We start from the raw sequence: 25,789 nt of genomic DNA on the forward strand, positions 1-25,789 counted from the left end.
CCACCGCCCAATTACCGCTGAAATTTTTTCCAATCATCTTCTTCGATGTCACGATGACCGGTCATCCATGGGGTGAAGAACATATTCATTATATGCAATGCATGTGCATACCATTTAGAATATATGTATTCAAATTTGAAGTATTGGAAAAAGGGTCAATTTAATATTTAAGGGTATAATTGAAACCAAAAGATGTAAAGGGTGCAATTGAAAGTGAAAGGTCGTAATTTAAGTATATTCGGTGATTTTACAATGTAAGGTGCAAACGAATTGGGTTAAAAGGTTGGGGGGTTTTCCGAGGATAAGCCAGCTTAAAATGAACCAAACCACCAAATTATTAAACTCAAAAAAATTTCGAGCAACATAAAGTGAAAGCTATATCCAATTGGGACAATAAGGAATTAATCCAAGAATGTCTCCATGAAGGGTGAAAGAAAGATACTGTTTACATCGCAAGTGGACTTATCCCCTCCAAGAGGAACCCTAAAAGATGGAATAAATTTTAATTTTGCATAGTTGAGAAAATGATAATTCGGAATTTTGCGTGCTGCCATTCTTTGTATAGCTAAGTTAGTATGTCAAGATTTTGAATATTAAATCAAGAATATAATGATTGCATCAGATACACAAGAGAATTTTACATGTAAATGCAAAAGAAGATTAAGATATAGAGCATATTATTATTATTCTAGAGTATGCACATGCATTGCATATAACAGTATAAATGTACGGATTAGACCCTCTCGTTTGGTTTAGTTTTTAGTTTGGACCCGAATAATTTTTTTTTCATAGAGTTAACGTTATAATAAAAATTCACATAGGACCCTCCGAACCAAAAATGTCACATGTTCATTAGTGACTGGCCAACTTAGAGCGGACATATTAGGGTTGATGGTTCACAGAGGGTTCGATGTGGATTTTTTTAATAACGCTAAATATCTCTATCGTAAAAAAATTCATTAAGATTAAAATTAAACGTGAGGGTTCAATACGTATATTTACCCTATATAATATCATAGAGCACATGACAGTTATATTTATTTTAGCTTATAACAACTGAATATATAAATGCCAAACTAATTCCAATGCATATAGATTCACAACTCTCTTTTACTTTAATCTTAGAGGGGGCATTTGTTCAAGATTAAGAATGAAAATGACAAGAACTAAGGAAAAAAATAATTATTTTTCATATGTTGTTTGATTCAATAAATTAGTGGAAAAGTTAAAAATAAATAGAGGTACGCATAGTAACTGAATTCGGTACGGTTTGGTATTAAGAAAATAGTTTTCAGTTTGCTTTGATTTTATATATAACTTTTAAGTTAAACTTTAATATAACCCTTGAAAGAACCGAACTAAAAACCCTACCGAACTGATGGGTACGGTTTGGTATAGAAAATTGTAAACCCTTAAATTTAAGCTTGGTTCGTCCTCGCGTGAGGATGAACAAGTCTGGTTTGTACTCTCAGGCGAGCACGAATGACAGAGGTGCCTTTAAAGACGGTTTGAGTTGTGGAGGCAGCGGTGGCCGAAATACGGAGGTGGAGAATTTTTTAATTAATTATTTAATTTAATTAATATTTTTATTAATCATTTATAAACGATATTTAGATTTAATTAAATTAATTTTAAATTAATCTTATGAGAGATTTTTATAATATAATAATATTTATTTGTATTAAATAAAAAAATTATCACTAAGTTTTAAAATTTCGGGGAAGAATAATTTTTTATTTTAATTATAACATTAAGCACTATTTAGAATTTATGTTAAAATATAAAAGATTGATATGAATTTTTTTTAAGTGAAAAAGAGGCCAGCTTGATATTTAAGGATGCAATTAAAAATGAAAGGAGTGGATTTAGGTATAATTGGCAATTTTATAACGTGATGGTAAATTGAAACGGAATTAAAAGGCGGGGGATTTTGGAATATTAAGCCATTTATTAAACATTAGTATTCAGTTATCTATGTTAGACATGTGGCTTACTATTTTGAATTATGGTTCTCTTGATTTATATTCTTTTTAGATATAATGTACTATGTTTTAAATGAATGAATTCACTTAAAATTTAAAGACAGGACAATTTATTTAATGTAAGAATTTTACACATCGATTATCATCATTTTATTTATTCTGTTTTGATAATCCAACTTTTATTTTCTCAAAATATAAGGTTACTATTGGAATTTCGATTAATAATTATTTATGTGGAAACAATAAAAGTTGGGCGATATCAATGGAATTTACAATTTTTTTTAAAAAAATTGTTCTTCTTACTTCATATATTCTTTCTAAAACTATTTTCCTGATTTCCATCAGCATAATAGGTCTGAGATATTACACCAATTTCTTCGCATTGCTCATTATAAATATTTAATGTTGATAACTACCATCTTTTTTTTTGATGTATTTTTAGAGAAATTCTTAGATAGACTCGGTCCACCACGTCATCCGTGGATTAAGCCAATCATATCATAACACTTCATTAAAATGAAGGTATTCTTGTAATATCATTATTCAAAAGTGTATGCAAATAACAAACGAAATTACAAGAATACTCTCATTTTAATGAAGTGTTATGATATGATTGTCTTAGTCCACGGATGACGTGGTAGACCGAGTTTATATAAAAATTTCTCGTATTTTTATACGTTATAAATGAGAGGTGGTTCATATTTTTCTGACCTTTGTTGCTTACCAATTCTATACATGTATAAAGGTTTTAATTTTGTAAACTATTATACCCTTTTATCACTTTCGTTAATAATATAAACTTTACTTTCAAACGATTTAATATCTTAATTTCAATTATATAAACAATTTGGTATTTCAGTTTTAATTACATAAACGATTTGATATCTTATTTTCAAACGATTTGGTATCTCACATTTTATCTCGTTAACGATTTAGTATATATATTTAATAGAAGGACATTATAGTTTACAAAATCAAAACTGAAGTGACAAATCGTTTGATTTTCAAATAAAGGGTGTCAAATTTTGAATTCTGACAAACGTGAGGGGCCTTAGAGTTAATTTAAATTTAAATAATATATTTTTAAAAATAATTAAAATTTTCCAACAATTTCCCCCGAATTTATTACTAAATCTAATTAAAGATTAATTTAAATAAATTTATTAGTCAGAGTAAATTTTAATCGGAATAAAAATAAAACGTTGAGATAATTAAGATTTGTTTTAATTAAATATAATTTTAATAAATTTTAATAAATTTTTCTAATAAAATTATTTAAGTTTAATTTTAAAAATCAATTAATTATTGAATTGATTTGATTTAGTTGGATTTGATTTTGTTTGGTTTATTATTTGGTTTGATTTGGTTGGATTACTGGTTTGGTAGATTGCCATGTCATCCAATTTTATTGACATGCGGGTAATAAATTCGGTTCGATTTAAAAATGGCTAAAAAACACAACATGTAAGGTTGGCTAAATCTAGTGAATTTTAAAGATTTGGCTATAACTAACACAAGACGAATAGATTTGATATTTTTTGGTGATTAAGCCTTGACATAAATAATGTACATATTAGTGCAAATAATTCTAAACATAATAAAATATATACAAAATACACTGGAAAATTGTAATATTTTTAATCATTCTATCAATAATTCTAAATAAATAATTATTAAAATAGATTATAATATTTTTATTGATATTTTTTTTTCTCTTTACATATAAGGAGAAAGAAAGATGAATGAGATGATAAAATTGATAATGAAACAATAATATGTTACAGACTCTGAGAAGTTTCAGGTCATGCGCATAAAAGAAGTATCATTGTAATTTGATTTGATATACTTGAAGATCTGGTTTGAAAATGATTGATATGCATGCTTTTTTTCTTTCTTTCTTTTTATCACAACTGTACCATTTCTAATTCTGTGTACTGTTTGGGCTTTTTTTTGTTTATTTTTATCATTTATCTACTTAGCTTTTTCCTAATACAAGAATATTATAGCACTGATAAAAGCTTCAAAAATCATCTCCTTCGGATAGAGACTTAACCACTACCCCACCATTCTTGCACTGCATGTACAATCTTCTTATCAGAAACACATTTTTCTGTGTTCATGATTTTTCTTTAAGTTTCTGATTTTATTTCCCTTGTAATAATTTCTGGGTTTTAAATTTCAGGGTTTCTTTTTATTAGAGGTAAAATAGAGATTCTTGATTGCATATATATAAAATGGTAATATGTTAAATTATAAAATTTTAGAATTTTAAGAGTGTATCCAAAAACCGAAATGAAACTGTGGGCTCTGAATTTGGGCAATCCAGCCTGCGTCACCATTTCAGGCAGCTCGAGCTTAATTTTTTTTAGTTCATGTCTGATTTTCCAGCATCTCAGATTTAACCTTCCTCAAATCCTGAATATTTTAGTTTACAAATTCTAACTCTATTTTTTAAAACAATTGATTCTAGTTCGGACTGCAACCTGCCCTACCCTGAAATGAAATGTTGATGTTACACAATAATATTTGAGCAAAGGTTCAACTCGCTTCCTAACTTGTAATTCGGGATTAAGTAACTCACTTTCGGCTATTTTGATCAATTAAAAATAATATACTTTTTATTTTTAGATTAATTAATTAAGTAAAAAAAATTATTCCAATATCTGAACTTGCTATATTATATAATTTTAAAGAATATTATTTTTAATTGATAAAAGTGAGTATGATTTATAGGTTTAGAGACCTAAAATTGGTCATTTGCTCTAATAAGTTTTGATGCAATGCGTGTAGTACATATATTTTGGTAAAAGAGGTTGCCCTACTTTCTCTTCAGGTACTAATCTCTCTATCTATCTTCCTCTCTAATTTTCCATTTCTGAAAAATAGATCCAATTCTCTCATTTCTGACTTTTCCTCACACAATTCTGTCTTTTGCTGTGCTCAATTATGCAAATACAATGATCATGTACTCCTAAGGTGCATTCTCAAATCATGCAACCTACTCTCATCGCCATACACTTGTCCTATAACAACATCTTTTGATCATTTATCCCCGGCAGCCCAAGATTCTGATATTGTACTGTGTTTGCTTAAGTTCTGTCTAGGGAAAAGGTACAAAAATAACTCTAAAATTGTCACAGAAACAAAAAGTAACCCTAATCATTTTCGAGCTGCAAATGATTTTAATTATTTTACCACCGAAAAGTAAAAATGACATTAGCGTGTAAGATAAATTATTTAAAGGTCCTTACTTGACCAGGAAGTCTATTTTCTTTTTTTATTTCAAATTATAATCTAATTATAAATCTTATTTTTTTTAAAGACAATATGCTATACCTATAAAAAATTTGGTTATTAAATAGATATTTTTATTCAATTACGACTCCGTTTGATGGACGATTGAGATTGAATTTTAAAGAACATTCTTATTGGAATTGCGGTCCTCTCTTCTGCTACATATATGCCTGAACTCTTATAAGACCAAAGAACTCTATCAATTAATTCTGAAATATGGTGGCTGTCAAGAATTAAATTCGAAACCTATCAATAGTGAAAATTTTGATATCATGTTAAAATAAAAAATTTATCTAAAATTTTAAGTTGTTGGATGAGACTCTTGACAATAACATTTGTATCTAACACATGTATACGTGAATTTGATAATGTAATAAATATATGTTGTGTAATGTAATGTAAGAAAGCCCTTAAGAGGCAAGGCACATTTACATTTTGATGACCCATGCAAGGAAGAACTGCAGGAATCCTTTTTAAGGGCAAAATTCACCATCATATGACACTTTTTGTTAACTTGAATACGTAAAACCCGGCTACTCTTTTCCTCCTAAGTAGAATGACCAAAATGTCTAAGGAAAATATTTTGGATTGAAGTGGGACTTTTCTTTTTAGTTTGGCTTAATGATCAAAAAGATTCAGACATTTTTAACCTTTTTTTTAGTTTTAATAAGAGCTTTAAAATTTTGTTTTGATTTCAATGTTCATAATAATTTTAGTCCATTCGTTCCAATCAATTTAATAGAGTGTGCATAATTGCATGTGGCTTCTATAATGTCAAAAAGATCATGACAGTGCGGTAAGATCTTATGAACTATAAAATATTAACCTTTTCGATCTTTTATAAATTATAAATAACTAAAGTTTTTAAATATTTGTAATTTTAGTTCAATTTCTGGTCCATGAATTTCATGTGGGCATAGTTTTTTGACGGTACGGAGTTCACGTGGGATTGAACACATACTATTAAATCGATTGGAGGGAATTGATTAAAATTGATACAACGTTTGAGAATCCCTCCGTCCCATTCTAATTAAACAAATTTTCTATTTTGAATGTCCCATTCTATTTGACAATTTTTATTTATAGAATACTTTTCACACTACTTTTTTTTACCCTCTTCAATTAATGCATTTTAAAAGTATATTTTTAAAAAGTTGTGATGTATTTAATATAATATGAGGATATAAAAGTAAAATTACTACAAAAAATAAATAAATAGGAATTTTCTCAATTAGAATACGGCAGAGGGAGTATAAAATTTTAAAATTCTATTTTAAAATGTCAAAATTGTTTAAATTTTCTAGTCCATTAGGCCTTGTAATTTAACCCTTAAAAGTAGAAATAATTTATAGTGAATCGCTTTTATATAGATAAATTTGATAACTTAAAGATAGAAAAAAAATCTTATAAGAGGAATTTATGAAAGGTATTGATCCAGGAAATAAATTCTCTAAAGATAGTAGACTTTATTATTTGTATATGCGAGTCATATATATATATATATATATATATATATATATATATATATATATATATATATATATATATATATATTCAGACGTTTTATGTGATACAATTAGTGTAAATACGAATACTATATTATTAATAATAATATTAGATATGTAAAATCCAAACATGATGCACTTTTAGCATTGGGTTACAGATGGCACATATAATTATGCTCAATCAGCCATATTATTAAATTATTATTTTTTAACATCACACATTTAAGTTAATAATAATTATTTAGATTATATAAATAGACTTATTAACACATATTAGACTAATAAATACTTTTTCAAAAAAAAAAAAGCAAACGACATATATAATAATGATATACAAAACATAAAATTTTACAAGTTAAAATTAAATATTTTCGTCACATTTAAAAAATCTCATTTGTTTTACATACAGTTTAAAAAGATGAAAGTACATCATTTTTATTCTTATTGTATTTTTAATATTGCTTTGTAATTCTACTTAGTAACTAATCATCTTATAAATTATGTTCAACCATTAAAATAATAAAAAGGTAAAAAAAATTCAAATTCAATTTTTTAAAAGTTTTAAATATAAATTTTTAAATGAGACAAAATAAAATAGTGAGATTTTTAAAATTGGACGGACAAAATACTAAAGTTTAACCAAATTTTTACGTTTAATTATATAAATTAGGTGCGTAGAATCCAGAAACGAAGGTTAGGCAAGAAGCAGTGTTGTGTTAGGGTTTTGGTGGCTGTCTCGAGAAATTTTAGCCTCGACTCTGCTGCCTGCCTCTTGCCTCAGCACCGCACAAGTCAGGCCTTTCTCTGTCTTTTTTTTTTCTTCTTCTTTTATGTTTGGAGTAATTAAACATTTTAAAAACACCCCAATTCGTAGATCCCAACATAAATAAAAGGGTAGCTGAGGTAATTTGAGAATATGTAAAGGACTAGAAAGTAAAAAGGGTAGAAAGAGGTCAGAGAGACTGCCTGCGTAAAGTAGAGGGAGACAAGTGTTCAAGAAGAAAAGTAGAGGGAGACAAGTGTTCAAAGTACAAAGTAGAGGGTGAAAAAGAAAAGAGAAGATATGTGAGGTCTTGTTTGCCACAGTTCATCTGATTTTTAACAAGGATTTAGAAATAATTTAGATAAATTAAAAATAATTATATTTAGTATATCTCAAAAATAATTAATTTTATATGTAATTATAATTTTATGTAAAAATTAAAACAAATCCAATTTAGTTGGTAAATGTCTAACTTCAATGTGAGATCTGTTTACATAAAATAATAATATTATAGTTATTTCTCTTTGTCATAAAATATCATCATGTTTTCCTAGTTAGAACAGTTTTTTAAATTCGTTTTGAGTTTTTTTAACTTTTTATATATTTTTGAATCGAATTATTTGAATGAAGGGATACAATTAAAAAATTAGAGGGTAAATATATTTTTGTTTCAAATAAAATATTAAAATCCAAAAGCAAGAAATAAAGGCAATCTTACAAGTTAGTACAATAAAACACACACCAACCCGAACTCTCATTTCACACACATTTAATTTGGGTTCTTATGTTTACACAGACACTCACTGTATATGATCTGTACTATTAAATTAAGACCAAAAATATATAATTAAAAAAAAAAGAAAAAACCTTTATCAGCCCTCTAAGGTTTTTTGGGCCAATTGATCCCTCAGTGTTTTCAAATAGTGCAAATTAATCCTTTGAATTGTTTGAAAGCAACACTTGGCCCGTCAAATAATAAAAAAATTCCGTGATATTTTTCAAGCAAAAAGACATTAAAGGCTTAAATGGCACAGAAAAAACTTAAAGGTCTTATATACTATTTTAAAAAAAATTGAAAAATTTTGTTGCACCTTCTGGCTAAAATTAATAAAGTAAAGAGAAACCCTTAATTCTTTAACTATCAAACTAGCCACTCTTTATTATTTCCATTTCTTCTTCTTCTTCTTTTTTATAGCTTTTTTCAAAGACAAGACAAAGAAAACCCATCTCAGCAAAAACAATCCATTCTCCTTTTCTTTATGTTCAATTCTGTGCTGCACCACTCCCACAAACTAAATACTTTCTTGCTTTTTTTTTTATTCTCTCATGCTTTAATTTCTTTATATCATGATACGGCTGTGCTACAAGAATGGCTGATATGGTGTGGAGATTTACTACTGCAACATCATTACGTAGTGTCTTGCTGATGCTAAACCAAATGGATATTTTAGGGTTTCTTGATACGTATTCAAGAAACTCCATTTCCTCTCGGTTTTTCAGAAACGTTTCTTCTTCATCATCATCATCATCTTCTTGGTTGGATTGTGGTAATGGCGTAAGTAGTTAGCTGTTTGGTTCGGTTGGTGGTGATATTGGCTTGGATGGCTCAATCTTTCTATTAATATTTAACAGTAATCATATCTGTATATAGAATTCTAATTTGTCATTTTCTTTTCTTTTTTTCTTGCTCATTTTGCAACAAATTCAAGAATAGGGTTGTAGCAGTTTCATCTTTTTAACCTTTTTTAGGGTTTGGTTTGATTGAGTTGTTTGTGCATTGCTGCATCTCGAAGTTGAATGGAAAGACAAAAACAAGCTCAGTTTGTGTCATTTTGAATGAAAGTTATTGAAGATATATGAAAAAGGTAAAGTTAAAGAAAGAACACTTTAATTTTTTGTATTTTTTGGTTTTTGATTTTTGATTTTTGTGTCCCTTTTTAATTAAATTATCAGAAAGAAAAAAACAGAAATGCAAACTTCAATGTTGTAAAACAGTTTGATTATGGATTCAAAATGAATGTCAGTCTTTAGCTTCTGATGTCTCTTTTATTTATAAATCGACTACTGTATTGTTTGATTTCTTGGGAAATGTGGGCAGGACTTTAATGATCTTTATATATGTTCAAATGCATTCTTAAACATTACTACAAAATTCGGGTGGAGGTACCCAAACTATTACATCTTTTGTGTTTTGGTGATCCAACTTTGGTTTAATTCAATTTGATTATCAAATTTTAGTTTTCTTTTAACGGGAAATTTTCAAATAAAAAATGATTGCCACGTGGCAAAATCCGGATGCCATGTCATCATTTTGGTCGGAAACCTTTTGTTGAAATTAATCTAGAGATTAGTAATCAAAATGAAATCAGATAAAATATAATATGGTGACGATTTGGATAACCCCATAACCAATATTTAACGTACAAAATTCAGTACTATGCTTTTTATTTTTGAAAAATTCAAGAAAATAACAAACCCACTCTTTATGACCTGAAATAGAACGGGCTTTTCGTGCTAGTACATGCGTCTCCTAATTCGCAGATAGCCTAGCGTAAATCGATTCATTATTACTAAATTGATCTGCTAATTTCGAGCAATCATCAACTAACAAATCTGGATCAATAAAATGAGAATATCTAATCTCAACAATCGCCTCCATCGAGTTTAACTAAAAATCAAAATAGATCGACCTTTAAGCCAACTCAACGCTTCATGTATACCCATAACTTCTGCCAAGCGAGGTTATAAAATGTATATATCTATAATCTAATAGAATGAAAATTAAATTTTAATCATTAGACTATGTTTAAAATTTTATCTTTTTCGTATTTATTTTTTCTTATAGTTACATGGTTAAAATTTGCAAAACCGAAAAAAAACAAACTGTTTTAAATTGTTAACCGATTTAATGGCTACCCATTTAAAATTTTAGGTTTAAATTTTTAATTTTAAAAACTATAGTATTACGGACCGGTTTACAAATTACCTTCATGGACTAGTTAACCGGTGCATTGCCCACCCCTATTATAAAATAGCTATTAAGGAAACTATATACTAGCCATTATAGAAGCTACATATCATAAAATAGAGAAATTTTTAGGTAGACTCAGTCCACCACGTCATCCGTGGACTAACCCTATCACATAATGACACGTCATTAAAATGATGGCAATCTTGTAATATTACTATTCAAAGTGTAAATAAGTAATAAACGAATTTATAAGATTGCCATCATTTTAATGACGTGTCATTATATGATAGGTTTAGTCCACGAATGACGTGGTAGACTGAGTCTACATAAGAATCTCTACATAAAATATCCATTGCAGAAATCATATATTATAATATCGTAAAAAATTTTAGATAGATCGGGTCTACTACGTTATCCGTAAACTAAATCAATCACGTTATAACACCTCATTAAAATGATGACAAAATCGTAATAAATGTGTAATAAATGTGAATGAAGATATTACAATTTCGCCAACATCTTAATGAGGTGTTATAACGTGATTGATTTAGTATACAGATGACGTGGTAGACTCGACCTACCTAAAAAATTCTTTATAAAATGGTTACTTATAATTTTAGACTAAAGAGAGTTATAATTTAGTCAAGTTTAGAGTTTTGATTAGTAAGGAAAGTAACAGTACAGAAAAGTTAATATTTTAGCTGGATTAGGAATTTTTTATGAGTTAAATTAGGATGATTATTAAATTGTATTAATAAAAAATATTAACATAATTATTAATTTATAACGTTACTGTAAGTATGCATGTCCCCTTTCCCTTCATTCATACTTTTATATATAGTATAAATTAAACTTTATTTTTATTTGAACTAAGGATCAATTCACCAATTCAACTTACAATAAAATATCAAAAAAATCAATTTTAAAAATCAGTTTAAAAAAACTCAAAACTTTGTCAAACCGTATCATTTTCACCTCTTTACAAAAAAAAAAGAGTGGAACAACTAATTTATTATAATTAACTCTAATTAAACCTAATTAGGCATAATTAAAATCCTAACTAAATCTAATAAGTTATAATTAATTAAAACTCTAATTAATTCTAATTAAACCTAATTTATTGCTAATGCAGACCTAAAACTTAAGAAACTACTGTCACTGCAGCTCCTCAACTTAGGAAACCACAGTCGTCGCTGCTCGCCATTTGCGACCCTAAAATTATACCATCGGAGAACAACAACAATGGATGTGAAATTCAGCGAGAAAGGATTAATGCAGCGGACAGTGGAAAATTGTGGTAAATTGATCACCATTTCAAAAACGAAATACATTAGGATAATTAAAGTCATTTTCAATTTATTGACCATCTTATTCATTAAATTTATATTAATTTGTAAATTTGCCCCCCTTGAAAATAATTCCTAGCTTCGTCCTGGCCAGTGGTGATGGATGGTTGATATAATACTAGTAATTATTGTGGATTTTCCACTATAATGAACTTTTTTAGCTTAATTTCATAGGGGGGCGGCCTATGAAATTTGGTACCAGACGATTTTTTTATTAAATAATAAATAGAAAGAAATTAACTTTAAATGATTAAAAATACAGACTATAATTATTTTCATTTACATCATTCAGAAACTATATTATTCATTACTAAAATATTCATGTATTTATTTTAAATTAAGATTATAACATCTATAAATGTCCAATAAATGTATATATTTTTAAGGACCTCATAAATATGAGTTTTTTTTAAAACAAATCGAGGAATTAAACAGAGGCCTTAGTAGCCTATGCTTAAAGTCACCAACATCTTACCACCACCTCTTCCATTTTCCAATAGTAACAAGTCATTATAGAAGACGAGCTGAATTTGAAAGCCCTATACTATATGGGAAGCATCACTAACACATATGACTTATCCTATGGGCCTGAATTTAAGTTCTTTTCATTCAGCTGCAAGCCACAAGCCCACTCAAAAACTGATTTTCCAAAAAATGCAAAACAAAATTTCTTTTCGAAATGATCTTTTTGCTTATTGACATAGAAGGAATCTCCAATTGGTTTTTTGTTTTTGAACATATTTAAACATGTACTTCTTAACTAAAATGGTAATGTATTCCAAATGGCAACAAACTAACAAATAATATAAAGGCCTACCTAAATTGTTATTGGGCTTAAAAGGGCCCACCTAAAAATTGTCCAGGGTGGAGAAATTTTTAGCTAGATTTAATCCATCACGTCATTCATCGACTAAACATATCACATTATAACACGTCATTTAAATAATAGCATTATCGTAATATTATTATTTAAAAGTCTAAACAAATAATAACTAAAATTACGATAGTACCGCTATTTTAATGACGTATTATAATATGATAAACTAGTCCACGGATAATGTGGTAGACTGAGTCTATCTAAAAATCTCTCCTAGTAGGTGTTCATTTGTTGGCAGATGCTATAATTTCATTTTGTTTCCAATTAAAAATGGAAAGGGGAGGAGACCCTTTCTACTAGCAAATTGATTAGTAGGAATATGTTTTGGTGGTACATATTGCAGAGAATGTGAAGTTCTTTATGTCCAAATCATTGCATGAGGAAGAATATAGCTTTGTGGAATTTTATGCAATGCACTTTGACATTGTTCTTTCTTTTCTTCCAAATAATTAAGGGAAAAAATACAATGTAGTATATGCTTTTTTAAATTTTTATGCAAAAACATGTTTTTTTACAAAAATAAAAAAATTCAATAATTGATTTCACTCAAGTATAAATATTTCTACAAAATAGATATTTTTATAAAAAGCTCAAAAATTTACAGAGTTTTTTTTATAATTGAAAAGAGGGAGTGTTTGTAAGAGAAATTAAAACCACGACCTAGCAGTTTGATGCCTAACACCTATACCATTTGAACTATAACTCATTGGTATAATTTAAGGAGTTGGATGAGACTTATCTTTAACACACTTCACACGCAAAGATCCATTAGAATTAAAATGTGATTACATGCTTGCTCATTTAGACGATTTTATTAAAGGACACTTTCGTTAATAATCGTATGTTAAATTTTATTTTGTGCTTTTTATTAAAAATACTATGAACTATTTATTACTTATGGTCCATTTAATTTAATGACTTTATTTAGGATCGTATTTGTGATTTTTCCGAAGCAAAGCGAAAGTTACTTACTAATTGACCATATGAAAAAGAAGTGGTGTATTAATTTGAATTGGGCAAAAAGCTGAAACAGGGGAAGGCACGGGTGTCACCTTTAGCTTTTTGTAAGCATTGCTACAAAGCTTTTGTTTGATATAATATAATAATATAATAATATAATAATATAATAATAATAATAAAATATAATAAGCTTTTGTTTGGTGTGTAGCTTTGATGGTGGAAGCATCCAATTCCCATGGCATGGAAGAATAAAACGCACTCCAACGAAGATCTTAGTTTGCTCCATTTCCCTTTTATATTATTATGTAATCGAGGAGGATCAAATTAACCTTATGGAAAAACTTAGCTTCATTTAATTATATAAATGTAATCATTTCTACAGATAATTGGATTTTAGAATTGTCTTTCATCATAGCATTTTGGAAGTAAGATGTGACATTTGGGTTCATTTGTATATATGTCTCTAATATTAATTGCTTCTGAGTATTATGTATCTAATAAAAATATTATTTATGATAAATCAAAGAAACTAAAGTGAATTTGTTAATTACGTCAACTTCTCTATTTATTCTTGTAAGTATTTATGAATAATTCATCAAAAAAAGTATTTATGAATAAATCATTTTTCTATTAATTAAGAAAAAAAAAAGTTCGAACCTCATACTTTTATTACAAATTATAGTGTTCCTATCATTAAGCTAAACAGTGACGAAGCCAGCCCCAAAATTGAAATAGGACACAAAGTTAATTTTAAAGAAAGTAAAATATCATATCGCGAAAAATTCATTCAAAAAATTCAATATTCGTAATTACATATAGCGAACTCTCAAATAAACAATACCAAAACTTTGTGCATTTTTAATCAAAAGAGATTGAAAAAAAGATTAAATTTTATATCTTTTGATTATAGATTTTAGTTTTATTTTTTATTTTTTTGGCGTATAGAGTGGTTGGTTGTTGCCCAAATCCAAAATTGAGCCAGTAGTTACGAAGTTTGGCTTCTCCTGATTCTAATCTAACTACAGGTTGGTCAATAAGATCTGGGTAGCAGTGAGGTGTCAACTGTGCAGACGTTGACATGTCATCTGTATTCCCTTTTTGGTCAACTAAAACTAATCTCTCATTTTTCACACAACTTAATCTCCACAATGGATTTCCTTTTATTTGTTTAAATGTTTTCAGAGATAATGCAAATATTGTTGCATGCGTTATTTTCAAAATTGGATTTATTTGGAGTTTTGATTGATTAAATTGATAAAAGAAATGCTTTATTAATAAAAACCCAAAACTTGAATGATACAAAATATTCTTTTACTAACTGATCGAACGAGCCAGTTGAATTGATATTACTGGAATTCACATGTCATCTATGTTCATTCTTGTAGAAAGCCGAAATTATATATATATATATTATTTTTTTAATTAATATTTTTAATCTTATTAACTGTGTCTAGACTGTTTTTTTTTTCAGTATAAAAATATGATTTCGTGGAATTACAAAGGTCGAATTTAGACTCCAATTTAATAAAATGTTTAGCATTCTTGCCAAACAGATTAATATAGATTAGCTACTTTTTTAATTTCATCAAATTAAAGAAATAACTTCTAATTTTAATTTTCTTCCTTTAATGAATACATGTTAATTCTTTATTTTTCTAGTATGTAATTTGCATGTTTAAATATTTGCATTTTTATTGTCTGATAATTTGATGCTAAATTTTGTTCATATTTTTTAAAGATTTTGTTTTATTTTAATTATAGCACTGTGCTTGTCCTGGGTTCCTAACTTCCATTTCCTCAATTGACAAAAAGATTGACTACTGATAGTAATTAGCTTTAAAGACTGGTTGTTTCAGATTAACATCTAACAAGGAAATGATGGAACTTTAACTGCATAACAGCCCTTTGCTTTAATTATGAAAATGTTTTCCTATTATGATTATAGGCTGATATCCAGTGTTTTAAGAATTGAGCTTGATGGTCGGTTTAATTAACCGGTTCGACGGCAAGGCAAGGTCAATCCGGTTGATTTTTTCCGTAAAAGATGGATTTTTGGTTCAATCACATTGTACGAACCAATTAGCCAGTATACCGAAAAAACTAAAAAGCCATATGAACTGGTGAGCTATATCGGTTGAACCGTAAAAATCAATCGGTTTTCATAAATTTAATTTTGCTCAATTTTTTAAGACTATAAAAGTTCACATACAAGGTTTAATTGTATATGAAATAGGCGTGTGGACAACTTATAGAAATATTATTTATGATAAATATAATATCATATCAACAACGCTAAAAATATTAATAAAAAAATTGTCGGGTTAGATAATAATTCTTAAAATCCAATTAATGATTTAGTATTTGCATTTGCACAAAATTAATTTACGTAAGTGTTAAGCTGAAATTATCTAAAAGAATGATTAGTACTCAGCAGAAAAATTTTATAATTAATATGTTCAACAGTAAAATTAAATCAAATATTATAATTTATTATTCTAAGTTATTTATCACTTAATCAAAAAAGTTAAGTTAAATTTATTTGAGTAATCAGAACTAATTTAAAATAAACAAATATATGAAAAATTAATTTTAGACTATAAATAAATCATCAAAGACCTCGTGATTACAAGTAGACACATTGAAGGAGTAGCATAGAGGTGAGTTGCAAAGACGATGGAACTTGGAATTAGAATAATTCGCCCACAAAGCTTCAATAATTTGAGAGGACAAGGCTCATGCATGCTTATGTTTTAGATTTCATTTCATGATAGTGGGACTAATTATTCTACACCAAGTTTTGTTTGAGCTCAAATTACTAGTTTATTACTCATGATAACTTTATTTTTTTCAAATGAATTACACTAGATTTTTCATATTTTAAGTTTGTAACTGGCTGCAGTATGGAGTTTTCCAAGTCAAAATTAAATTGATTCTATAATTTATATAATATATACTAGAAAATAATTTATTAAAATACAATGACAAAAAACTTGCAATACACTAATTCTGAAATTTGAACCATATTTTCAGTTTTTTTTTTTTAAATTAAACCGGATTGATTTTTATTTTTTACAGTTAAACTCATTGAACTTACGGTCCAATTTGATTCTTAAATCCCTGCCCACACGTACGAAAAGGAATTTAATAATGGGAAAAGAGTTATTTATACCTCTAAGATTTGTCTTCAGGATCAAATAAGCTCTCAACATCTATAAAAGTTCAAATATGCCCCCTTCAAAAACAAACAACGAGACCCCTCATTTTTGACAAGCAGGCCTCCAACGTCTCATTTATAAGTCAAAATCGAGGCCTGGTTGTTCATTATTAAAACGTTGGAGGTTTATTTGAACCTTTCCAAAGATTGAGTGCTTGTTTGATTCCGCAGGTAAATATTAGGGACATAAATGACCCTTTTCCCCTTTATTATTTCAAGTTGAAAAAGAAAATGTGAATGTGAAATGTGAAGGAAATTTGCGAATAGTTATAGGTGGAAGGATAATAGGAATTAGGTTGGTGATAAAATTAGAATATTTTTTTGTTTGAGAAAAAGGGTGGCATATATTAGTAGCATCACCACAGCCTTTTCCCATGTTTTAAGGACATGCCCTGAAGAAGCCAACGTCTTTTGATGTCACATTCTTTTACTTCATTAATTTATTTATTTACTACAAAGATTTGCATTTTTAATACACTTGTTTTTTTTCCTTTTTTTAAAATATTATTTTGACACATAAAGTAAAAAATAAATTTGTGAATCTTATACCGAAGTCAATTCTCAGTTTTAATTTCAAATAGTGAATTGATCGGAAAATTTACGTATAATGACTAGGTGAATTCTGACCGGCACATTAATAATATTAGGTTAGTTTTCTTATTTAATATAACCTAAAATTGATTGATTGATTGATTTATTTATTTGAATAACATTGTAGTCAAAAAATTAAAAAAACTCACCCGAATATCTCAACTAGATTGATACCCTCTTAGCGTATATATCATATTTCTCACTACCTGAATAAATAAAATAAAAAATGAATAAGTTACTTACAAAAGCAAAGAGGATTTGAAAACCTCAATAACCTAAGAATGCTTGTACATTAAAGCAATTCCTTTTTCACTAGACGGTTCAATGGATAAGACACTTCACAATGGTGGAGTGTCTAATAGATTTGTATAATACTCATACTGTGGATTTTTTTTTTGGCCAAAAATACTCATATTGTGGATGATGCCCTAAACTTTTTACATCTAGAACAATCTTCATTCAAACTGGATAGTTCTTTTTCGGGAGGTAAAAATTTAACTTTAAATTTTAAACGGTTGCATATATAAATACGATTATAACTCGTGGCTTCATTTAAATCAGAAGAGTATCTTACCCACTTACCTCCGTTTTAGTATAATTTTTCTAACATTTAATTTATATGATTTATCGATTTTAGATGAACTTATCTAAATAAAAATTTGCCCTTTGAAATAAGTTAATAGGGTGCAAACTTAAATGAGTGGATTAACCCTAGAAGAGTGCAAAAGCAAATGAAAGAAATGACACAAGAAATGGTTTACTTTGCTCCCACGGCAGACCTAACTCTGGCTACCAGCCTGAAAGTCAGTTCATCCTGATAAGTGCAAGTAGTCTTGCAAAAACTTGTGAGTGATTACCAACAAACAAATAGTTGAGTCAGTATACTCACATTCATTCAAGACTTAATTAATGCTTTAATTTAACATCTAATTCTTTAATCTTTAATTGGATCATTAATGCTACATGTTTTTATTTTTTATTTTTTTGACTATAGTGAAAAAGAAGAAAAAATCGAGTCTACAAGTTTCTAAATCGAGTTATATCTCTATCTCTTGAAAATAGATGTAGGAAATTCTTTTTATGTTCTTTTAATATGAAAATTAAAAAATTATTTTTAGCCTATTGATCAATTGCTGATACAAAATGTTTTTTGCCCCTTCATAACTTACTTTATTCTTTTGATTTTGATTTTTATATCATTTTTTTGAATTGGATCTGATATATGATCATTCTTTGATACAAACAATATATGATTGATGATATCAGTTTGACTTATTTATGTCTAGATAAAATATAGTTTGACTTTTTTATTCGATTGAAATAAAAATATAAATTTTCAAAACCTTAATTTTAAAAATTTAAGTTGTTCTTTATTTAGTAATATTTGTAATTGTTTTAATTTATTAGGTAAAAAGTATAGTATAAATAATTAAAAACATCTTTAAAACGATGTAACATGTGGTTTGATTTCTGAAGTAATCTAACTAATTGAACTACAAAACAATAGTCCTTAGTTATCGATGAGCTTCTAGTTTGAACACCGAGTCCTTCTTTTAGAAAAAGGATATTAAATAAGTTCAGTAACTCTATAACATGAATAATAAATCCTGTGCTTGAAAGTCTTTTAATTATGGCTAATCGCATTTTAAAGTCTCTATATTATCAGCTTTTATTTCACATAATTTTTAATAAATATTTTGCTTTTTAAACTCATAGTCCTTTTTGACATGAAACGAAAACGATGACAGTTTTTATAATTTTGTCCATATAAAACTACATAGGTTTTCATGTCTAAAATAAATAGTTAAAAGACTATTTAAATACACATCAATTGTTAAGGACCAAGTGAAATAACAGTTAATAGTTTAAAAAGTTTATAATGGGTTTCGTCTTTTATTTTTTTAATGCTTATAAGAAGATTTGACGTATGATCTTTAGCATAATTCTGCCAAAAATACATACCATGTTAGCTATAGTATAGTGCAATAGTTCATCGGTGAATTCTCCAATTATTGATAAATGGTAAATATATTATCTACATTTGAGATATTACATTTTTTTCCGATTGAAAATTGAAGAGTTTTTTTTTTAAAAATGAACAAAATTCAAAAGTAGTTGCTATTTTCTCTAAGTTTGAAATGTCTTTACCAAGGCATTGCAAAATAAAGCTCCAATACAATGATGAGAAAGCCAATAGCTATACACATAGCACAGAACCAGCAGGTCATCAAAAGGCACATAGCCACAGGCACAAAGAGAGATACATCCACTATAAATTATTTCATGTAGGCCAAAGGGTCAAACTGATCCCTGAGTTGATAATTCAAAATTAAATAACTCATTTTCTCGTTTTAATCATTTCATAAAAATATTCTTCATTTTTGAGTAAAGGGTCAATCAGGTTCTCGAATTTGTGATTTCAGATCAAATAGCTCACTTTTAACTATTTTAATCAATTAAAGACATTACTCTATTCTTTATTTTTTTGGTCAATTAAGGACAACACTCTCTATTTTTAAGTCAATTAAGGATACAATTTCATCATTTCATTTCCCAAATTTGTTCATATTGGACAATTTTGTCCTTAATTGACCAAAAATTAAAGTATAGTCCTGATCAAAATGGTTAAAAGTGAGTCATTTGATCATGAATTATAAATTTAGTGACCGGATTGATCCTTTGTTCTTTTATTTTTAGTGAATTAAAGACTATATTCTTTAATATAGGATAAGTTACAACAATGATATGTGATTTTTATAAAATTTTCTATTTTAGTATCTAAATTTTTATTTTTATTAATCTTTCAACTTTTTAAAAGTATATCGAAAAGTGCTTTTAGCTATATTTCTATCACCATGCTACTAATAAGATCAAAAATAATTTTAAAATTTTGCTGATATGATTTGACAGTTTAATTATATTTAAGTGTATCATTGTGCATATTTTTTTGCTAATATTACATATATATTTAAACAAAAAAAAGGAGTTATTTTTATCTTTTAACAAACCGGTGACTCAAATTAGCTAAAAGCATTTGATTGATAGTACATTTTAAAAGAACACTAATAAAAAATATAAAAATTCAAATATAAAAATGGAAAATTTAGATAAAATCAGACATGAATGATGTAATTTTTCCTTACATGTATAATGTAGTAATATAATATAGGTGCAGTATGAATTATTTAAATTTTATCGATTCGGAATCATGAGTGACCTCTCAAATCAAGACTCCAAATATGGTTCTTCATTTGCTTCTGCAGAGCATTCTCGCAACAAGTAAACTCAGAAATTGTTCAACCATATTTTCAACAAATTAAAAAAGAAACACAGAGGAAGAGTTTGATTTCATTTGAGTAGCCAGACGATGAAGCAGTAGTACAGCTAGCTCTCTTCTTGCCCATTTCAATTTCTCCACCACTACCACCTGACACATCCGTATCACTTCCCTCATACTCTCTTTTCCTTTATTTAAAGATTAAAGGACCCAACTGCAAAACACCACATACGCACACAAAAAAGCTAAGTAAAAAACAATGGTGGACTGAAAAAAAGTGACCCAACTCAACGGAAAACAAAAATAAAGAGAGAAAGTTAACACATTTCTTTTGCCTTTGTTCCTTTATTTTCCCAAGAGAAGAAAAGATTGTGTTTTTATATAGATAGTGACTGAAAAGGAGAGTGAGTGCATTATGCAAAACATCAGTTCGTTTCTTTTTGTATTTTCCAAAGAAGAAGAGTGAATTTTTACAGTGTTTTTTTTGTTGTTGTTGGTACAAAAAAACATGTTCATTTACTAGCTATAGCTATGGCTTTCAAGTTTTTTCTTCTTTCCTTCATAATTTTTCTTTCTTTAGTAACACAACTCTCTGTTTCGTATGAACCTCGTAACCATGAAGGTATTTACTCCATCCTTTTGGTATTCCACGCATGAAACAAAACCAAAGTTTTGATCTTTGGTTCAATTTTGTTTTTGGGTTTTGCAGTGGAGGCTTTGATAAGCTTAAGAGATGCATTGAATGATCCACATGGTGTTTTGAACAACTGGGATGAAGACTCGGTTGATCCTTGCAGTTGGTCCATGATCACTTGCTCACTTGATAATCTTGTTATTGGCTTGTGGGTCTCTTTTTTGTGTGTTCTTTTTTAATGCCATGGATTTTGTTTTAATGGAGAATTTTGATTCGGTTGGTTATTCAGGGGAGCTCCAAGTCAGTCTCTTTCTGGAACTCTATCCGGCACTATAGGAAATCTCACTAATCTTCGTCAAGTGTAAGCATTTTTGGTCTTTGAATTTTATGTTTCATTCTGTTTGGTTTCCTGGAAAATTTTGACGTGTTTTGATGTTATGATATGTATGTGAAGGTTGCTGCAGAATAATAATATAACAGGTGAAATTCCACCAGAGATTGGTACTCTTTCAAAACTTCAGACGTTGGATCTCTCCAACAATCGGTTCTCTGGTTTTGTACCAGATTCTCTTGGTCAATTATACAGCCTGCAGTATCTGTAAGTTGTTTTATTTTCAGCCTTCATTTTCTGTTTGGTTTCCAAGAAAATGGAGTAACATGAACCTAGAAAGAAAACATTTGCCTGTCTTATGTTGGTTGGTTTTTGTAATTTAATGGGAGTAGGAGGCTGAACAACAATAGCTTGTCTGGGCCATTTCCTGTGTCTTTAGCCAAAATTCCACAGCTTGCTTTCTTGTGAGTATTGAGTTTCTTTATTTTCCTTTTCTTTCCTCAGTTTTTGTTTGTATATTATGTTTCAGTTTCTTGAAATTTGAATTCAATGGGGTTTTGCAATTTTAACCACTGCCTATTGTGTTTCAGAGATTTGTCTTATAACAATCTGAGTGGACCACTGCCCAAGTTCCCTGCTAGAACTTTTAAGTATGTTTTCTCTGCACCAGTCCATTTTTCAACATTGCATAACTGTTTAATGGTTATTGATGTAATCAGTGTTTTCCGACAATTAAACTCACTGATTATCCAATTTGATTCATTTTAAATCTTGAGCTGTTCGTTTGAGAAACACTCGCGGTTGAAGCAATGCTTCAAATAACTCAAGTTGAACAAGTTATGGATTTAATTGTCAGAAATTATCGAAATGACGTTTTTAAGATTTTGATCCAAGTTGAGAGGTTTAGTTGATCATTTGTTTGTTTTTGATGCTTCACTTTTGTGAAATGCAGTGTTGTGGGAAATCCATTGATCTGTGGGGGTGTTTCTAATGAAGGCTGCTTTGGATCAGCAAGTACTGGTCCTCTCTTCTTTTCTCTACATCCATCATCTGGTAAAGTATCTAAACCACTCTCTTTTCTCTGTTTTGACATGTCATTTTCAGTTAAACAACATTGTCTTTTATCTTAGTTTAGGCAAACACAAGACCAAGAAATTAGCAATTGCACTTGGTGTTAGCCTCAGCTTTGTCTTTCTCTTGCTCTTATCACTTGCACTCCTCTGGCTCAGAAAGAAGCAGAAAAGCCAAATGATACTCAACATTAGTGGTCAGTATATTCACATGACTTTTGTCAAGCACATGCTAAGCAAAGAAACTGAAATCGCTTATGTTTGTTGAATTTTGCTGCAGACAAACAAGATGAAAAGCTACTTGGCCTTGGTAATCTCAGAAATTTCACCTTCAGACAGCTCCAACTCGCTACGGACAGCTTTAGTTCGAAGAATATACTTGGTGCCGGAGGCTTTGGCAATGTGTATAAGGGAAAGCTAGGAGATGGGACTCTGGTAGCAGTGAAGCGGCTCAAGGATGTGACTGGAAATGCCGGAGAATCTCAGTTTAGAACCGAGTTGGAGATGATCAGCCTCGCAGTCCATCGGAATTTGCTCAGATTGATTGGATATTGTGCCACTCCTAATGAAAGGCTTTTGGTCTATCCATACATGTCTAATGGTAGTGTTGCGTCCAGGCTTCGAGGTTGGTTACTTAAAACCTTTCTGCTATCCGTGAAGAAAGACACGAAAAAACTCGTAAATCGAGCGATGATATTTCATTCTGACGATCTTGTGTTTATATAATCTCAACAGGAAAACCAGCATTAGATTGGAATACAAGGAAGAGGATAGCAATTGGAGCTGCAAGGGGTCTTCTATATCTACATGAACAATGCGATCCGAAGATAATCCATAGAGATGTAAAGGCGGCTAATGTGCTACTCGATGACTTCTGTGAGGCTGTAGTTGGTGATTTTGGCCTTGCAAAGCAGCTCGACCCTGCTGCTTCTCATGTTACCACTGCTGTTCGCGGCACTGTCGGTCACATTGCACCGGAGTACCTCTCCACTGGCCAATCATCCGAGAAAACTGATGTTTTCGGATTTGGCATTCTTTTGATAGAGCTCATTACCGGCATGAGAGCTCTTGAGTTTGGAAAAGCTGTTAATCAAAAAGGAGTAATGCTTGAGTGGGTAAGTCTTTTATTATCTTGATGTTCTTATTAAAGAAACTGCGCTTGCACAAAAGTTCTAACCAATGTCGCATGGAAACTCGTCCAGTCCCTCGTTTTTGCATTTCATTTTCGTTTCCAAAAACGCTTCCGAAATTTCAAAACTTTATATATCGATAACCTACTCTGTGAAAAATACCATTACACCATTTACCGTTCCAGTGTTTTTGTTTCCATCTTAACATACGCATTGAATGACACAGGTAAAGAAGATACAACAAGACAAGAAAGTGGAAGAGTTGATGGACAAAGAGCTAGACGGCATCTACGACCGAATTGAAGTCGGCGAAATGCTACAAGTAGCTCTTCTATGCACTCAATACCTCCCAGCTCACCGTCCCAAAATGTCGGAAGTGGTCCGGATGCTGGAAGGTGATGGCCTAGCTGAGAAGTGGGCAGAATCACATAGTTTTATCAATCCTATCATTACCCTATCTTACAAAAACTATATCACTAAAACCACACCTCGTCCTGCTAATCATGATGATAACAACAGCCATGATCGTTCGAGCAACAACACGTTCGGCACAGGAATGGAGGATGATGATGATGAACATTCTTTGGATTCCTATGCCATGGAACTCTCTGGTCCAAGATGAAAGAGAAATATAGCTATAAATAGAGGAATGACATTCTTTTTCCTGTTGATCCTTGTTTATTCTTTGCAAATGCAAAATTTAAAGTTTGTTAAAGACAGTATATATATAATTATAGGATGTTTACTTTGGTTGACCTTGTAAGTTATTATCTCTATGGAATTGAATGTAAATACTAAATTCTACGGTCCATCTTCACCTTCTAGCCTGATAGAGAGAAATAGAAAGAAATCTATATATGTTTCTTTTATGTAAGAGTGAGGAATTGGAGACACGTCAGTTTACAACATACTATTTTTTTTAGCATGGATACATTAATTTTTATATATTTAAACAATCAATAAATATTTAAAATAAGATTAACGTGTTTGTAAATGCGAGAGATATGTTGTAAAATGATGTGACATATGTCGCATTGGATAATTTCTAAAGGAATTCTTATCTATTTCATGGTCAATTTTGGTAATTTAGCAGTATGTTTTTATATTCTAAATTAATAAGATATTCAGAGTGTACAATATTTGGTCCAAAACTAAATTGACTGAATCAAATTGAATAAAATGAATCAATATTTTTAAATATAATTTGGTTCGATTTGGCTACAGCTCTTGTAAAGTATTGATTAATCAAACCAACATAAAACTTTATCTCACACACACATATAATAATAATAAAAAAATATATTAAATATTACTAATACTCTTTTTTTGTATGGATGATTAAATGTATTATTTTGAGGCCATGGTTTCAAACGAGCGATGTTTATACTACATTTTGCTTGTGTTTATTACAAAAGTATTAAAAAAAATTATCCTAAGTACATGAAAGGTTTACATAAACACTTATTATCAATTGGTGGTGTAGTCAGAAAATAATATATCTCCGATTATTTCGGATCCGGACGGCAAAAGTGCCCGCCTGTGAATGACTCCACCACCGTTATCAATACTCTTAATTTGATTTGAAGGATTTAATTTAATTTGATTTGAAGGATTTAATTTAATTTGATTCGACTTGAACAGGGTATTCTGAATTGTGAAAGCAAATGGGAGGTAGAAAACATAAGAGTGGTTTTCTTTGGATACTTTGCAGCCTCACCTCACGCGGTTCTTTATTTGTTGCTTTCTTTTCATCTTTCATTTTCTGTTTCCTTTCAACTTTCTTTATTCTGTTTTTTTTTTTTGTGAAAGGCTAATTTTTTTATTAATAATAACAAAAATTACAT

At 29.2% G+C, this 25,789-nt stretch overlaps 1 protein-coding gene across 2 annotated transcripts; it reads left to right on the forward strand.

Annotated features, from left to right (window-relative positions):
• Positions 1-20,703: 20,703 nt before the first annotated feature.
• Positions 20,704-24,750, forward strand: LOC126664430 (probable LRR receptor-like serine/threonine-protein kinase At2g23950). Of its 2 annotated transcripts, XM_050356814.2 has the most exons (11): positions 20,705-21,402; positions 21,490-21,622; positions 21,704-21,775; positions 21,869-22,012; positions 22,138-22,209; positions 22,336-22,395; positions 22,698-22,798; positions 22,881-23,012; positions 23,096-23,440; positions 23,551-23,930; positions 24,172-24,750. In XM_050356814.2, the coding sequence occupies exons 1-11, from the start codon at positions 21,312-21,314 to the stop codon at positions 24,565-24,567; spliced, it is 1,926 nt and encodes a 641-aa protein (XP_050212771.1). In that variant the 5' UTR covers positions 20,705-21,311; the 3' UTR covers positions 24,568-24,750. The 2 variants fall into 2 exon arrangements, with proteins under 2 accessions (XP_055960321.1, XP_050212771.1); XM_056104346.1 differs by lacking the exon at positions 22,138-22,209 and having other exon boundaries at positions 20,704-21,402.
• The last annotated feature ends 1,039 nt before the right edge of the window (positions 24,751-25,789 follow it).

Source organism: Mercurialis annua, linkage group LG1-X (genome assembly GCF_937616625.2).
Source record: "Mercurialis annua linkage group LG1-X, ddMerAnnu1.2, whole genome shotgun sequence".
Taxonomy (NCBI): domain Eukaryota; kingdom Viridiplantae; phylum Streptophyta; class Magnoliopsida; order Malpighiales; family Euphorbiaceae; genus Mercurialis; species Mercurialis annua.